The sequence below is a fragment of the Triturus cristatus genome, chromosome 11, assembly GCF_964204655.1.
Source record: "Triturus cristatus chromosome 11, aTriCri1.1, whole genome shotgun sequence".
NCBI lineage: Eukaryota > Metazoa > Chordata > Amphibia > Caudata > Salamandridae > Triturus > Triturus cristatus.
In genome coordinates this window covers 490703749-490721990 of record NC_140594.1, presented here as the reverse complement: position 1 = coordinate 490721990, position 18242 = coordinate 490703749, and the positions used below count along the sequence as shown (strand labels likewise).

At 38.8% G+C, this 18242-nt stretch overlaps 1 protein-coding gene and 1 long non-coding RNA gene across 2 annotated transcripts in view; one reads left to right on the top strand and one right to left on the bottom strand.

Annotated features, from left to right (window-relative positions):
* The window catches only part of SFRP1 (secreted frizzled related protein 1), a 191893-nt gene extending 182402 nt beyond the window's left edge, over window positions 1-9491 (top strand). The window contains exon 3 of the mRNA XM_085633216.1: window positions 8832-9491. Coding sequence (XP_085489342.1) covers window positions 8832-9154 — 323 coding nt within the window. The 3' untranslated portion in view covers window positions 9155-9491. The remainder of the gene's footprint in view (window positions 1-8831) is intronic.
* Window positions 9492-9619: 128 nt separating this feature from the next.
* Window positions 9620-18242, bottom strand: part of LOC146784460 (uncharacterized) — a 94491-nt gene continuing 85868 nt past the window's right edge. Inside the window, exon 7 of the long non-coding RNA XR_014970388.1 lies at window positions 9620-10795. This is a non-coding gene — a long non-coding RNA (uncharacterized LOC146784460). The remainder of the gene's footprint in view (window positions 10796-18242) is intronic.

Genomic DNA, 18242 nt, shown 5'->3' with positions numbered 1-18242 from the left:
CCTCTGGCCCTCCAAATTACCTCTTTGGTGATGACCCATTCAATTAGGGCTTGTAACGGCCGAACAAATTCGGATAATCCCTCTAGGCCTACGTTCAATAAACCTGAGCGGGAGGCCAGACTTGATTATATTTTTGTCCAATGCAAGGAGTGGCATAGAGTTGTTGATTTTAAGGTCCTCTCTAGGGGTGAGAGCGACCACAATCCATTGGTCCTGGAAGCATCTCTAGCGGGTGTGTGTCCCGGTGACTTACACTCAGTACCTAAATCTCCAACACTGAGCAAAGCTACCTTGACAAATAACAAACGTAGACTTAAATGGGCGAAATTGTCTGTTAATCAAGGCGAACTCTCCCAAGTCTATGCGAGGGTTGGTTGTGCACTGGGTGATGTAATAAATATTATGGATCAGTCCTATTCCCCCGATTTTTATTGTCGAAAATTGGCTGATGTCAACAAAGAACTATTTTCCACTTTAGCTGATACTTTTAATCCACCTGCCCGTTGTACTAAAAGGATCTGTAGAGGGTCCAAATGGTATAATAGGGCTTGTAGATCGGCTAAAACGGATTTGCTGGACGCAATAAAAATGAAAGCCCACAGGGAGGACATACAACAAAAGAGACGTATCTATAAGAATCTAATTCATCACGCCAAACTTGAGTGGGCATCAGAAAATTGGGACAAATTAACATCTGCCCTCCAATGTAGAGACTCACGGAGATTTTGGCGGATTGTCTCTACCGGTGCAACCAAATCCGTCTCAGCTGTGAACCCAAATATTGCCCCTGAAGTTTGGGAAGAACATTTTAGTGCCCTATATCGGGGGGTCTACTCCCCACCCCTCCCTATTCAGCTCACTGATGTCCATGTCTATTTTACCCTGAGTGAGGTCCAACTTGCTATATCGATGCTTCCTCCGGGAAAAGCTCCCGGTTTGGATGGGGTTCCGGGCGACCTGTACAAACACGAACCAAGAGTTTGGGCACCATACCTTACTGCATTATTTAATGCTATTCTTGGGGGTATGCCAGTTCCCCACACTTGGGCTCGGCGCAGAAGTCGTCCCTATTTTCAAAAAAGGGTCCCCTCTACTCCCTGGTAATTACAGGCCTATCAGTCTGATAGATGTTGCCCAGAAACTCTTTTCAAGGCTGATCCTAAATCATCTTTTGGATTGGATGGAGGAGTTTGAGATCCTGAGCCCTTATCAGGCAGGATTTAGAAAGAGCGTTTCAACAACCGATCAGATTTTTAGATTGTGTATGCTCTTTTGGAAGACAGTTAGGGTGGAGGGGGGCTCCCTCTATACAGTCTTTGTTGATTTACGTGCGGCTTTTGATTTGGTTCCACGCACGAAACTTTGGGCAGTGTTGCGGGATTTGGGCCTCCCAGCACCCCTCTTGCAGATTATAGTGCATCTCCACACTAATAACTTTGCAAAGGTCAGATGTGGGAGTGACGGAGGTTTATCAGCTAGCTTCCCCGTTGAAAGGGGGGTAAGGCAGGGTTGTGTCCTGGCACCAACCCTGTTTTGCCTCTATGTAAATGGACTCATCTCCCACCTGAACGAAGTACCAAATCGAGACGCTCCACGACTCGCTGGCACAGGTATCTCAGCTATTATGTTTGCTGATGATACCTTGCTACTCGCTAAGACTCCTATGGGTGTCCAGCGTGTCTTGGATGGTTTCGTCTCTTCTGTGCTGATCGGGGGCTTGAGATTAACACGGCCAAAACCAAATTCATGATCTTTAATCCTCCTAGGTCATCCCGTCTTAATCCTGTTATCCACGGTATCAGCTTAGAAAGAGTCCATACGTTTGAATATCTGGGATTGACCCTGAATGAAAAGATGTCATGGTCCCACCATCAGATAAAATCAAATATAAAGTTAACCCAAAAGGTGGGGGGTATTATGAATTTATGGAAAGAATCCATGACACATCCTATTGGTTCGCCATTAGAAATTTATAAATTGCAGGCACGTGGGGCAGTAATATACGGTGGCAAATTGTGGGGCAACAATTGTGCCCCTGATCTTGTCGTAACGGAAAACAAGTTCCTTCGGAACTTGGCCGCTCTCCCACCGAGCACTCCACTTCTACCACTTAGGCTTGATATGGGTCTAAGATCAATAAAGGAAGAACTAGGTGTGAAGCCCCTAACTTTCTGGAGGCGACTCTGGACAACACCCGAACTCCTGAGCTATCGTTGTGAATTCATGGAGCTATACCAACACGCAGCCCTACGCAGAATCCCTTGGCTCAAGTACATAAAGGATGAGTTATCGGTGCTGGGTCTACTGCCTCTATGGACCAATCCTCAAGAGGCATGTAGTACTATAACCCGTTAAAACTTGGTTGCCTTGTACTATGAGCGCAATCTAACCATGTCCCTAACATCTACTATACAGGGGCCTATGTCTTCCACCTTCTTAATAGTGAAGGATTATTACAAGCTGGAGACAGTCTTGGATGACATAAACCCCATCGGTCTTAGGAAATTATTCCTTCAATGGAGACACAACGCACTACCTATTAGAGCCCTTACCAGCAGCTGGCACCCACACACTCTTAAAAATTGTCCAGCTTGTACAAACGAGCTGGAAAATGATATTCATTTAATGTTTTTCTGTGCATCTTTTTTGAAACCCAGGAAAAAGTGGATCCTTCCCATCTGCAGAAATTGGGGTTTTAGGAATCACTTGGATGCTTATCGTTTGCTGAAATCTGACCTATCCCCTCCTACTGTATTTGCTGTTAGCAAGTATTTAGCAGCTGTATGGAACATTAGAAGAGCCTCTTTGACGATTTGAAATCATAATTGTATTATAAGAAGTTCTTGTTATACATCTGTGCAGATGATGTAACCCCTTTTTATTCTGGGTGTTCGTTTATTGTGTAATATTCTGTTTGTATATGTTTTGTTTCTCTTTTATGACTCTACAAAGTCGAAATAAAGATTAAAGAAGATATTTGCATAGGGATCAGAATAATGAGTTGTGTGATATTTATCACATCCTCCCAGTTTTCCTTTGACAGACTCCAGCTGGTCAAAACTGTCAAAATGTATCAGGAGAAAAGGCCTCGAAAAAGGGCAAAGCATGCAGAATTTTGGGGCATATTAACAAGGGCCGGCGATAAGTATCGCAAAGCGCGCTTAGCGCTTGCATATTTATCGCCGGCTATCTCTGGAATTTATCGCCCGGTTTGCGCGTTATCAACAACGCGCATCGCCCAGGCGATAAAAATTCCAGAGATAGTGTGGATATCGCCGTTTTCCATGGTGAAAAACAGCGATATCCTAGATGATAGGGCCTGTGGTCTTAGCCACAATATCCACCCCCCATGTTAAGTATGCCTTAGTCAGGAATTTAACAGACGTTAAATTCCTGTGTTAAGGCATACTTAACGCGATTTAAATAATCGCTACCCTTCCTTGTTAATATCGCGAAGCTACCTTTGCGATATTTTCCCTGGTTGGTTTCACAGCCACGCCTACTTTGCATCTCATTAGCGATACAAAGTTCGGCGTGCTGGAAACGGGCGCTAAGTCAGCAAAACACGCGACAGCGTGTCTTTGCTGATAAGCCGATAAAATTATCGCCGCTTTTCGGCCGAAAACGGCCTCAAAAGCGGCGATAATTTTATAACGCCGCCTTGTTAATATGCCCCTTGGTGTGTTAAATACCGATTATCGTAAAAAAAAAAAAAAAAAACGATTCTGTATGTTACACCTCATTCAGAAGTCTGAGGTAAAGACCTGTTATATTCCAGGGTATGTAGGTGAAGAAGGTTAACTGCAGAATGTACTGGAAATCACCCGCAATTTGGACAAAATGTCCATTGTTACATGCTGAATGTGCACACAAAATCTCTTCCATCGGGCAAAAAGAAATTATAATTTTAACATTAAAACAAATAAGTAAATAACACCCACCTGACCACCAAAAAAGTTGGGTAGTTTCATAGCTCTGTGGTGCTATGGTTATGAAAACGTAGCCCTTGGTACATGGGATTTTAAATTGTAGTTACTTAAAATATACTCAGTGTATTAACTCTTCCGAACAGGAAAGGTCTTTCTAGTTCTTTCAAGGCAATAATAATAAAATAAAAAAATAAAAAACTCAACTGCAGAAGAAGCACGTGTCACTTGGAAATATAGTACATGCCAGGCTCAGAGACAATCTTACATCTATGTATTGCTTTCAGTATGCAGCTGCAAGTTAGAGAATCTGAAATGTTTTCTGAAAACGACCCAATAAAACTAGCAACTAAGGGACATAAATACCGACTGTGCTATAAAACTTCTGGAAGAGGATTACACACTGTGCCACTTTTAGCTGTGAAATGTGTGACAAGATACACAGCTCAGTATAACAACAATAATTTGTATGCTAAAGTGCGATTATTTTAGAAATTACCCTCTTACAAAGTCAGGTATCAGCTCAAAAAGCAACTTACATCTGTGTTTCGGTACAGAAAACAGGATGATGCTATTCAGGGAAGGCAAATGTATTGCACCATGTGATATGACACATACAAGTGGTCAAAGGAGACTCATTCTTTGGCTAGCACAGTGCCCAATAATTTTTGGGTAGCATGTTCTAAGAGCCTATTTTGTGCGGGTGGTTGCGGGTGCAAGGCACGGGCACTCATTTTCGGCAACCCTGACTTACTTTGGGGCCTATCAACAAGCAGGCGATAAAAAATTATCGCCGCTTTTGCGGCCGTTTTCGGCCGAAAAGCGACAATAATTTTATTGCCTAATCAGCAAGGTCACGCTAACGCGTGAAACCTTGCTTTAGCGTCAGGATTCCTAACGCCCAGCTTTGCATCCCTAATGAGATGCAAAGTGGGCGTTCCTGACCTGGCATGACAGGAGAAATGTCGCTAAGCGACATTTCTCCTATCAGCAAGCCTCACGCTGTGAAGCATAGCGTCAGGAAAAGTAGCGATAACCCCTGTTATCGCTACTTTCCTTACGCCTGCTTCAGGACTGACTTAGCCATGATATCCTATGGAAGGTGGATATCATGGCTAAGTTTGTGAGTCCTTATCAGCAAGCTAACGCCACATTGCGTGAGATTATCGCTGGGTTTCCAGCGATAATCTCACGTTAGCCAGTTAGCGCTAGGATTTTTATCGCTGATGAGATAAGCGTTGCTAATAGCACGCTATCTCAGTGATAAAAATCGGCGCTAGCCGGCGATAATTATCCGAGCGCTAAGTGCGCTCAGCGATAATTATCGCCGGTTGTTGTTGATATGCCCCCTAGTCATTATAAGTCTTTGCCCAAGAGCAAGAGAGAAAAAACAGAAAAGAAAGAGTAAGACAGAGGCAGGTATAGAGAGAGCTAAGTAGACAATAGGTGTTGTGTGGTGGAAGAAAAAGGCTTGGGGTGAAATAAACACTAGACAGGACTGTCTACAATAGACAGCCCCACAGTGTGAGTCCCTATAGTTATTTTTTCACGAATTAAGCGATGCAGCCTCTGGCAATACCAGTGAATTAGACAAGTAAGGCTTGTACTGTTTGCACACGTTCTTGGCACCAGTCAGAAGAAGGCATAAATATTTGTGTCAATTTGGCGGAGAGACAGTCGGAATCTGCTGCTGCTAAGCATCAAACTTGGATCCTGCTACCACCATTAGAGTCTGGGATTGTAAACGGAGCTCATTTCTAAATCTTCACATCTGTTTTCAACCATTGCTCCCCGGCGAGTGTCCACCCCTAAAATGGATGACAACCAAGGACCACAATCTTGAGCAGGTTCCAGTGCGGAAGGATGCGGCAGTGCCGCAGCCCTGCTTCGTTCCACAAACTCAGTTTGTGACCGAGGGTACAACATCCGTTAGACAAATGCGTTACACCAAGGAAAGTGGACACACGGTATCTAATCACAAACCAAAATATTGTTTGTTCGCTTAATATGCATCGCCGAAACAGGTCTGCGCGGAATTCAAATGTGTTCACAATTTAGGCCACATGTTTCTCAAAGAGCAATGCCAAATGGCAGTAAACGCAAATCGTAATGTGCAGCACATTTTTGTCTAGTTTTTTTTGTTGTAAACTGCATTCCTCTGCACGGTCGTGACAGCACAACATTAATTTCTGATCCAAATTATGATTAGCTTAGAAAAGCAAGGAGACCGAGAGAAAACAGTATTTTCCACTGTTGGAACATAATGTCCACATTTACTACAGCTCTAAAATTGTTGCTTTACTGAGCTGTACTTAAAATAAACTTGTTTCATTTCTTAATCTTAACCTTTTCTCGGCCTCATGTGACACACTCCTTGATCCATAAAGCTGGTACAGCAAAACATAGAGCTAGCCACAAAGGCCCTCATTCACAAACCTTTTTGCTCACTCAAGGTAAAAATCAGTGATTGCAAATTACGAGCCCCCGATTTGCAGCATATTTGCGAATTCAGCCACAACTTGGCACTCTGAGAAAATCATCTGTTAGTACTGGGGTGCTAAATGTAAGCCTATGGACAGCCAAAGGGGTGTGTCTAGGTAGATGACTTTTGAAGATACATAGAACACCCACAAGCAGGGTTGTTTTTAGGTATTCATTATGCATGTAAACACACTGTAACAAAAGTTAATTTGTCTCTATTGTGGGATAGAGGAGAGAACTCCCTCAAATTTATGGAGCTAACGGTAAAGGGATTTATACACATGGAGAAAGAAATGTGTTTATTGTGAAAATGCACCATTCTTCGCTTATGCGGCTTGACTGACTGTAAACAATTCTCAGCAGTTAATGCATAGTAAGAAGGGTATAGAAACAAGACTAAGATTTACCTACATTTTCCTACACCCACTAAGGGTTGTTTTGTGAAATTTGAGAAAGCCAGACATATACACAAATCTGAGCTGACAATTAGTCACGGGATCCTCATCATCCCCTTCCAATTCGCCCCATTTCAGTCCTAACCATAAGGGGCATTTAGGTGGGTACTTGTAGAATCACTGGATTGGCATGTGGGTAGTGTCCTGAACCCACTGAGGTAGGTTAGAAAGGGTCATCTACCTTAACCAGCTGAATGCCTATCCAGGGACCTATGGAGAATGGGTCGATAATCATAGTCCAGTACTCAGTATGAGTAGGTGTTTATTTCTTTGGGTTGAAAAAACTGCTACTCTTGTGAAATGTATCAATTTCAGTATATAGTTCATGCTTTAAATTAGATTGGGAGCTTATCCGACTGAGTTGGTTTGTGGCTTAGCGAATGATTGTTTTCTCTGTATGTTCAGTGTTCTCACTACATTTTCTATATTTCATGAAACAGGACAACAAATATCTTCTTAAGCTTTCAGTAATTGAATCCTGAAAATAAATGCATCATATATCGAATACTTTTATTCTGTTCATCTTTGTGAAATACATTGTTTATTCCTTTGCATACATTTTCTGTTCATTAGTTATTACCATTTACTTAATAGTGTCTCAATGGATTGGTAATTCACTCGTTCCCTAACATTAGTTCTTATTTCAGTGTCAGAATGTTAAGGTATATCATTTTTAGTCTTTAAAAGAACCCTCAATCAGATCTTGTCTTTTGGTTAGCAAAGAAGTTGCACAATACATTAGGCACTAATGTTTACACTGAATTCTATGTAAAAGGTGCCATATGGGTGATTCAGTGAAGCAATGTCCAAACTGCAATGCTGAATTAGAATTCTGAGACAAAAAAATGATGAGTACTGATCAGAAACAAAACAATTACTTCCATAGGAGGTAGATGACGTGTAAACATCATTTTATTTAAGGGTGTGGCATATTGGAACTGTTATTTTAGTATTTCTCATTGCTGCATATTTCTGCCAGGCCCTCTTTTCCACAGAAAGTTCATGGATTTTGATAATCAGTCTCTTGCTATCAAATCCCATGCATTTCCTTGCTTGATCTCTCTTGTCTTGATACCCTCAGCACAGCGCCGGGATAGCTTCAGGGGTCATAAGTAGTGCTTTATAAGTACTACATGATTGATTGATTCCCACTTCATAAACACTGGTGGAGTTCTTTTGTTTTTCATATAGTTCCACAAACATTAGCATATTCAGAAAAGAAACCTGTGATTTTTTGCATGGCATTCCAGATTTCGCTCATGGTATTTTCAGAGGCTGGATATTGTCACTATTCTTCCAACTATCATATATGGACCATGTGACTAATTCCATAAGATGTGTATCTGTCTTCTACAATTGATTATAATAAACCAGAAACATTGTTTGTTAGGTGTCTCATTGTTGAATGGATAGTGCAAGATTAGATATTTCTTGTGCTGAAGTCAATCCTCACTACTTCTTTACGCCTGCGCATCACATCAGAATTTCTGTGACTGTTCATTTTGCTGATAATGGTACCTAGGGAGCTAATCACACGATTATGCCAAAGGGCTGCACACTGACTAATTAGAGAAGGTCCAATGTTTACATCATGTGTAGTAAATCATTATAAGTCCAAACAGGTGATAAATATTTCTGTCATACACTAAATTAGATGTATAAATTCTACTTATTGCAGTCTTGCTTGTCCTGAATATATGTGTACTTTTTCCAACAAATAAATCTTATTGTGTGTGGTTTACAGTCAAATAGCAGTCATTATACCATATTTTTTCATTTTCAAATTTGTGGCGTATGTTCTTTAGAACCCCATCAAAAATGTGCATTTGTACGTATGTCCATATTAATCAATTGATTACCATTATATTGGTGCTAGAGTCAGTGGTTTATCAATTTGAAAGACTAATGTATAAAAAAAATGTCAAATTAAATTAAAAGCCTAATTTCTTTTTGTTGTTTCATTTTTCAGCAATTAAGATGAAAATAAAAGAAGTCAAAAAGGAAAACGGAGACAGGAAAATTGTGCCAAAAAAGAAGAAGCTCTTGAAACTGGGAACAATCAAAAAGCGGGACTTGAAGAAGCTTGTCCTGTACCTGAAGAATGGGGCTGACTGCCCTTGTCATCAGTTGGACAATCTCAATAATAACTTCCTCATTATGGGGCGCAAGGTGAAAACACAGTACCTGCTGACAGCTATTCACAAGTGGGACAAGAAAAGCAAAGAATTTAAAAAGTTCATGAAGAAAATGAAGACCTACGAATGTCCAACATTTCAGTCAGTCTTCAAATGAGCAGCAGGCACTGCCACTTCTAAGACTTGCACAGCTCCCCACCTTATCCCTATAAGTGTTGATCCTTTTATAGTAAGAGATGATGTATCTAAATAATTTTGTTTCTTTTATTTGTAGACTTTACTTTTTTAAAGAGGACTTTTCTAAGTTCCATTGCAATATTTTCTTTATAACACAAATGTGGAGAGAATGGCACCTTTTATTGAACATTTGTCAATACTAACAAAACCTAGAGCCTTGTGTTTACATGATTATTTTCCATTGGTATTCAGTATGCAAACACCTGTTTATAAAAAAATAAAACATGAAATAAAAAACAACAACTTTGATGAACTTTGACCGAGTAAGACAAGGGAAATTATTTCAAGTACTTTTCTTTAACTAGGTTATAAGTCTACATAAAAACGTGAGATCAATGCAAATAATTCATAGTAAAAAGCACACGTTCTTTACAAAATGTTTTCATTTCTTAGACCGCTGTGGATAAACGTCCTATGGTTTGCTTATAAGCAGTTGTTAAAATACAGAGACGAAAGGAAGGAAGATCCCTGTTGCAGCATATATCTCAGAGATCCACTTACTTATAGGGGAGTTGAAATTACAACACATGGTTTATTTCATATTTACAGTGCACTTCCTCCGCAAAAAATCATACAAGATTGTTCTTTCTTGAAACACAGTCAAAGTCGTTGACAAACAGTAGCAGACAAATCTGAGGATTTTTATCATAGGCATATATATGTTTTTTTTTAACAAAACTGCAATTCTTAAGTCAATAGTGCTTCTTTTAAAGAAAAAAAGATATCTTTTAGAAATCATATAAATGCATCAGCAGGTTTCTATTTTCATCAAGTTGTATATACTACTATGGCACCAAACAATGTACTTTTCCACACTTGGTAACTCAAAAACAAACTGTACCAGGATTTTAATGATGAATTTGTGAAAACTAAATCATATGACAGCCTGCACAATGATAAGCAAATCAAGGCCATCATTTGGAACACCTTGGACTTTGAAATCACAAGCTGTCAGGAAAGCTGCAGATCATTTGCTGGGACAGCAAAGGAAGATGGAACAGGAGTTAACCCAGCTGAGAAACAAACTCATTTTCAATTTAATGTGTTAAACACGCTTTTGGTACTGCTTTTTAATGATATTAACTAAGGCAAGTAGAAATATCACTGTGACAAAGCTCAACATTTTCAACTATAAAACGTAATGATATTAACTTGATTTTATGTCACAGTATTTCTACAGGTCAAGTGTAATGCAAGGCTTGTTGAGAGCATTGCAAAGTCAAACACGTACTATGAATGCAATTGTAACACTCTCAATCTACAAGAGTTATCTTTCTGTATTAGCATATTGAAAATTCAATAGGAAATTGTGTTGAAACTGCTAAAGGGATACTCTCCAAAAACCTGGGGAAGATTTACCTTGTTTTCCGTTTTATTTGGGTATTTGATTCCGTTTTATAATTCTATTGTTTTCAGGCAGAGCAATTGAAATTGATCATCTGGAGTCCAAACTCCAAGATTAAAATGTTAACTATCAAATTGCCACCGGTGCATTACACTTCCTGGGGAACATCAATGTGCGACAACACCAAGAACGTGGGTTACGCTTCCATGGAAATGCCTAATAAAGAAAATGAATAAGTTAAAATATGCATTTGAACAAGCAGTTAATATTTATAATGTATTGTAAGAAATGCCTAAAATAACACTAAGTTTAAAGTGAGCCTTAAATGAAATATTAAATATATTTCAAAAAGCACAAAATTGACATTTCCATCAGTTTTGTTCCTTTAATAAGCTAGATTCATAAAAGGCCTAATGAAAAAAAGTAATATATTTGCTCACATGAGTTTGTTGCTACATTATAGAACTAATTTCTGGTATTTTAGGGATTCACATAAAATCCAAGTGCTTCCACAAAACTTGACTGTCATAGTTGTGCATGCGTATTTTCATGTACACAAATTATACATGAGGAATTCCCACCAGTTGAACAATTATTCAAATGAAAACATCATGGTAATGTGTATTTTTCCAGGGGAAGCACCTTTCAACTACATCCTCATTAGTATGGAGATAGCCTATATTCCCAACCTAGAAATATGCTTATTGCAGCCCTTTACAAGTTTAAATCCTTTGTGTGTAACTACCTGCAAGACTAATGTGAATACACATACATTTACATATTTGTGGGGGTTCATAGACGTTTCCAGGTAGAGCAACCCCTAAATGTTTACAAATCTGCATTGTGCCTAAACCAGTAATTGAAATTCCAGCATACTGTTTAAAAATCTGTATTCACAAGATAACATTTCCTGAGGGCAAAATTCCTCCCAGCCTGATTCTGGGAATTTACCCATATAAATATGGTTTGTTTCACCCATATGGTAAGATCATGCAATAGCATTGTTTATTCAGGTCCTTTGATTTAAGTGGCAGTTGCTTTCATACTGTTCTGTAAAAACGAATGAAGCCTATCTCATTGGATTTGTACTGCAAGAATGCAACCACTTGCTAATAACACTGACTATAATTAGTTTTATCATTTATAGTCTGGAAACATATTTACCAATGGAGCTGTTGGCACATATTGCTTTGCACAGAAATTACCCAACAAAGTTGTCTTCACTAGCTTATCAAAAATATGCTCTTGAAAAAGATTTCTGTATATGTATTACCTCTCCCCATTCCTATGCCAAACCAATATGGATTTGATTATTGTAACACTCTTGCAAACAAATTAATAATATCCAAACTAGAATCATAGTTATAACAGCCCTACAAACACATCATTATAGTATTTTTCAATTGTCCTCTTTATAACCCTCTACTAGTGATGCCAGAGAAGGCATACACAATGCATGTTGAATTGTTTAACATATTGCCTTCTTTATTATTTTTAACTTGATGACTCAATGTTGATAGGGTACAATTTGTGATTGGGAGTAACTTTATCAGCATTGGGAAGTGGAACTTACTATTGATTGGGAATTAGAGTGTGTCACTGGAAATTGATTATGTCACAGTTTGGAAAGAATGCATCATATTCAAGTGATTGAGTTTTCAATGGCAAACACTAACTATTGATTTTAGAATTACTAAACTGAAGTTTGTGAATAAATGGCTTTAAAAAAAATTACATCTTTTAGGCTGATTAGGGATGCTTGTCCTGAATTTATTATAGTGCAGCCTATCTATAATTATACATTTAAATACTTTAATTCAAGTGGGATTCCAATAAAATCAGGCAAAGTAATCAATTATTTTCTTGGGAATCAGGCTCTATCAGTGGTACGTGTGGTCTTTATAAACTTGATGTCAACTCTGGGCAAGTGTTATATTTCTCATTTGAGTAAGGTCTGGATTGACAATCCTCAGCAGAACGTTTGTTTAACTCATACCTTTAAATATATGCCATTACATTTTAATCAGCATGTTTCTGTGGGTCAAAGTTGATAAGATGATTCACCTTTAAAACCACTCTTCAACTTTATCTTCTCCAGTTTGTGGGCTAGAAGGGTGAGGTTCAGATGCTAATTAAAGTAGCAGGAAATATGTTGTGACATGTTTAGTATGGCCCTAAATCAGTGGATGAGGCAATTGTTCAATTCCCCATGGAATTGTAAGCGCTGATATACTTCTCCATCAAATGTTAGGTGAAAAAACGTTCTTGGCTTTTTGTAGCCTATAAGCAACAAGATTGAATCTTGGTTGGTCAACAGCTTTTATATTTATACTTCATGCTTCAAACTTTGTCCAGCTCTTAAGTAATCAAGGAGCAGTATTTTCTTCAGAATGATTCATAATAATACGCAATAGCAATGGGCACATTGGCAGAAGGTGTTTCCTTTCAGGTTGCATAAAATTATAGCACAAAAATTAACCATATGTTAAATGGTTTTAAATACATTGGCTGTTTACGTCTAGTTCAGTTGGGCAGATTTAAATTGTTAATTAATTTATGAACTTTTTAATAGGTAAAGGTTATGGAAAAAATAACTTAATAATGTTAGAATCAAGTCTAAGAGCTACCTCCATCTTAATCCTCATTGGTATTAAACTCTAAGCAATGGGTGCTTAAGGAAGATGGCTATTAACTACATACTCCTATCAGATGCAAATTACTGGCCTTGTAAGGAAAATGCAGTAAGATTACCAAACTTCATGTATTTTTTTGATGCTACTATGTGCTACACCAGGCAAAAAAACAAAAGGTTTCTTGCGTGGGTGAAAATAGACCTCAAAATGAATAGAAAGATCTAGAAAAGAGCAACTCTTCACAAAGGGAAGGCACCAAGGAAGATACAATTTCCCGAATAATTAACAAGATAATCTTTAAAGAGATATTTAATGTAAGGGAGTAAATTGTTTGGTGAGGATTTATCAAATAATATGAGCATAGTATTAAAATCTCCCATGTTCCAAAAATCATGATAAAACATGATCAGATTAGACAAAAACCAAATATGTTAGACACCCAGCCTTCAACAAGTCAGAAATCAATGATTTGTGTATTCATGATGCTTCCCGTAAATACTATATTCATTCCAATGGGTTAGACATTAGATGAAACAATTGCACAGTGGATGTTGATGGCTCGGCTTCAAATACAGAAAAGTCGAAATGGAGTTGGCATTAATGAGATTATTATTTAAAATACTCCTTTGCTGCTACACCATTGACAGTAACCTTGACTTTTATACCTTAGGAAATCGACTACCTTAATAGCCTGAACCTGGGTCTTCCTGAAACCACCTTAGCTAAATGGCAACTGATTCAAATCTTTACAGTCATGAAGGGTTTTGGTTTGAAAAAATATGCTCACGTTTCTAACCAGTTTCCTGTTTTATAGTGTGTACTCTTCAAGGCAGTATACCTGACACACAGTATTGTCTATGACGTTGACAAGTCATGTTTTTGGGACCGATTTGCAAAACAATCCTCCAGTAGGCTTCTTTCCTCTGATTCCAGAACATTGTTTGTTGGATCAGGCTGGCATGTTCTGGAGAGCCATCCTTCATAACGGTGAGACCCAAGCTAAGGAATGCTCTCTACCAAGCTGCATGGGAATCAAACTCTTTCTCATTCAGGAAAGTGCTCAGAAACATTCTGTTTTGCTTAACCCATTTTCTAGCACTCTCTCTTTCGGTTATATGTAATTTTAAAAGCAGAGTTATTTTTATTAATAGTCTGATGCATAATAATATGAATAATAATAATATACATAAACTGACATTAATAGTACAACTTTTATCCCTGATTATTTTCTAATTCTTCTCATATTCCAGAAATCACAAAATGTAGCATTATTATGGACTGCAATTGTGATGTGGATTGTCTTAAAGATACACAATGACCTCTCAGATGCAAGTAATAGAGTTCCATCTTTGTAATAAATCATAAAATTCATATATATATATATATTATTATTATTTCACATGATACACCTAGACCAGTACTATGAGTGTTTACCATGAGATATACTGACCAACCATGTTTCAATCCCTTCAGTTCGGAAACTAATTAGTGTTTTTACGTTTGCTCTGTCACTACTTGCACTAGTATCCCTTCGTGTATTTTTAGTTAGAAAAACAATTTGATCATGTATGTTAATCAATGTGGCACTTAATGTCTTAGTGTGATATTAGGAAGACATCTATTAGGAAGGTCAATATTTGTACCAGTGTCCAAAGGCTAAAAAAGATAACAACAGAAGATAAAGTTCTTTCCATGATACTCACAGACACACCCTGCCAAGTTGACACCCATGTTTTGATTATATATTTAGGCCTGGAGTTGATAGAAGAGTTATACCTCTGTAGCTACTCAGGTCACCTTTCTTGGGGATCTTGATACGATATCCCTCCTTCCAGTCTGATGGCAATTTTCCCTCTTCCCAGATCCTTCTAAACATGCAGTATAGCATGTCTACTGATGTTTCAATGTCTACCATCAGTGCCTCTGCAGGAATGTTGTCAGGTCCTTCTACCTCTCATTTTTCAGATGTTTGATGGCTTGCTGTATTTCTTCATTGGTTGGTCTGCTCTAATGGATTGGCAAGTCCTTGTTAGCTGGCTGTATGTCTGGGGGAGTCTGTGGCATGGGCTGCTTCAGCAGTTCTTTAAAGTGCTTCACCCATCTTCTTTGTTGGCCTTCATTAGCCATGATTGTATTTCTAGATTTGCCTTTAACAGGTCTTTCTAGATTGCTGTATCTACAGGAAAGATTCCCAGTGGTGTCTAAGAGTTCTTTCAAGTTTCCATGAGTTGCTGCTTCCTGGGCTTCTGTAATAAGATGACTGATGAATCTTCACTTGTCTGCTATTAAGCTTCTCTTTGCTTCCTTGTTAGTTTTGGTGTATTCACATTGAGCTTTTGTTTTTTCTGCTCTTGTTTGGCTGATGTTGACTTCAGCTTTCTTTTCATTTCTCTCTTTGATTCTGCAGAGAGTCTCTGTGGAGAGTCATTATTTATGCTGGTGTTTCTTGTGACTCAGTATCTCCTGGCAGGTTGATGTCACTGTTTCTTTGATGTTCTCCCACTTACCTTCTACTAGGTCTCTGTCATGCTTTTAGTTCTTGCAGGACCTGAAGCTTGTTACTGTGGGTGGCTGAGTATTCACTCCATTTCTGTGCATGTTTGTGGCAGGTGCTATCATATCCCTGGCATTGGTTTGTCGGTTCTATCCATGTTTTCTTCAGCTTTGCCTTGCCATGGCATCGTGATGGTTGGACGCCACCTGTACTCCTGTCATCACTGTCACATTCTGCAGGGACCTCCAGAACATCTTGACAATGCAGACATTTTGTATCTGATTCTCTGTTGAATGGTCTGGTGACACCCATGTTCCATTGTGTATTCTGTTGTGGGGGAATACACTGCCACCTGTCACCAGACATTTCCAGACACAGTGATCTGCAAGCCTTTCGCCATTCTTGTTCATCTCACAAAGGCAATGGTTGCCCATGACTTCTTCGTACCCAGTGTTGTTGCTTCCAATATTTGCATTAAGATCCCCCATCAGCATGGTGATTTGTCTCTCAAGGCATTTCTCCAGGATGGACTGAAGTCTGATTCAAAACTGTCTTTTTCCTCTTCTTTGCTATCATTTGTAGGTGCATAGCACTGGATAAGATACAGTTTGATGCTCTTTTTCTTTGTGCAGAAGGTCACTATGATGATTCTGGGACCGTGAGCTTCCCATCCAATCAAAGCTCTGTTGGCTCCTGGCATCGGCATCAGTGCTATTTTCTGAGTATTTGGGGTATTCTCTTCCTAGTGCCAGAATATATCAGCATTCCTCCTGAAGCCAGTATTTTCTGTCCGGACAGTGTCCATCTGGTTTCGCTGATGCCAACCAGGGCAAGATTGTATTTTTTCATCTCTAGTGTCACTTTGGTTCTCTTGCCCGTCTCGTACATCCAATGGTATTGGTGTTGATCAAAAACAGGGATCTCTAGCTTTCAGCACATGGCCTTGTAGCTCTCCTGAAAGAGATTACTCTCCCAAGGACTGGATGGCTTTTTATCTTTTAATTGACCCTCCTGCTGTCATAGCTGGGCTTGGGACCAGCCATGGCATTTCTCTTAACCATAAGTAATTGTGTAATAATACGATATGTACAAATAACATTATGTATCAAAGTTATATATTCATGAAAAATTCCCTATGGAATTTAGCAAACATATTAATCAGAAAATCTTTCTCTGACTGTCGGTCATCTCCTCCAGAATCATTACAATTTCATTACACCCTTGTATTGCATATTATAATGGATTGTCTTAAATTGCAGCTGTCTAATTCCATGTTACCGTTTTATCAACAATGGTTCTAAGCATCTGTTAATGGCTTTATAACCTCTTGTCGCACTAATTTTACATGGAATTATTCCAAGAGTACAGAATTATTCTGTAAGCATAGCAGTAAGAAAAAACCCTGTAAAGCAAATGAGCCCATGCCGAGCTATCTTGTTTAATGATGGCTAATGGAAGATCATCTGGACCCATTGCACCAGAGTATCTTGCCCCTTTAATAAAACTCTCTATTTCCGTACAAGAAGGGGACCATAGATACTCTCTGGGGAGGACTCGGAAATTAACTCCAAATTAAAACTGTTCCTAGTATTTAGTGCATACAGCTGTGGAATATATAGGGTCCATTCTGCATCAGAAATTAAAATGGGTTCTGCCTTAGTTCTACTATCATAGAATTCAGCGCTGGGGGCCCAATATTTACGTGAGTCACCAGATTGTGCTACCTCTCTCAATTTGAGCCATTTAGAATCCTCCACCCTCCTACGTTCAAAAACCTTAAGTCTAGTTCTTACCCTCTTTAACCTATTGATTTACCTTTGCCTGGACAATGATGCCTGCTTAAATTGGATCCTTACTAAAGCATTCTAATCCTGGTTTAGCTTTTTTATCTTCCATGATGAAATCACTGGATGGTCAATGACATTGGGAAGTTTTCTACTCCCACACAATCTAAATAGATCATGGTGCTTCTCATACCATCTAATAGGGTTCTTCTGACCAGGACCTGTGCTCGCATTTTTAACATAATTCCCAATGCAAATCAGATTTTTATTTGACCAAAAGGTACGCCCATATTTTCTATTATATGTAATAGTTTCATTTCTCGAATTCCAATGACCAAGCATCTTAAATTCCAGTTTCAAATCCACTGATAAAACACTATGGTTACTCAAATCCGCCCTCGGTATCTTAAAATGGGGACATGCTCCAAATAATTGGTATGATGCCATCATATAATCGATCAGTGGCTGCCTCCGGTCACCACGGAGAGTAGGGGAGGCAGGGGAGTCATCTGGAAATCTCCCATTTAATAAAACTAAGTCATTAGTTTTCAACAATCCAAGAGGCCCAACCCTCTCCTATCCAATCGAATATAAGCTGGCAATATTATTTCAGGAATAAACCATACATCTTCCGATTCCTGGTTGCTAAAGGCCAGTGAGAACAATTTGAGATTTTGGTGTTAAAATCACCTACCATAATAATCGAAGTGCAATCTTCGAAAATAATGATTCTATGCACAAAAGAATAATTA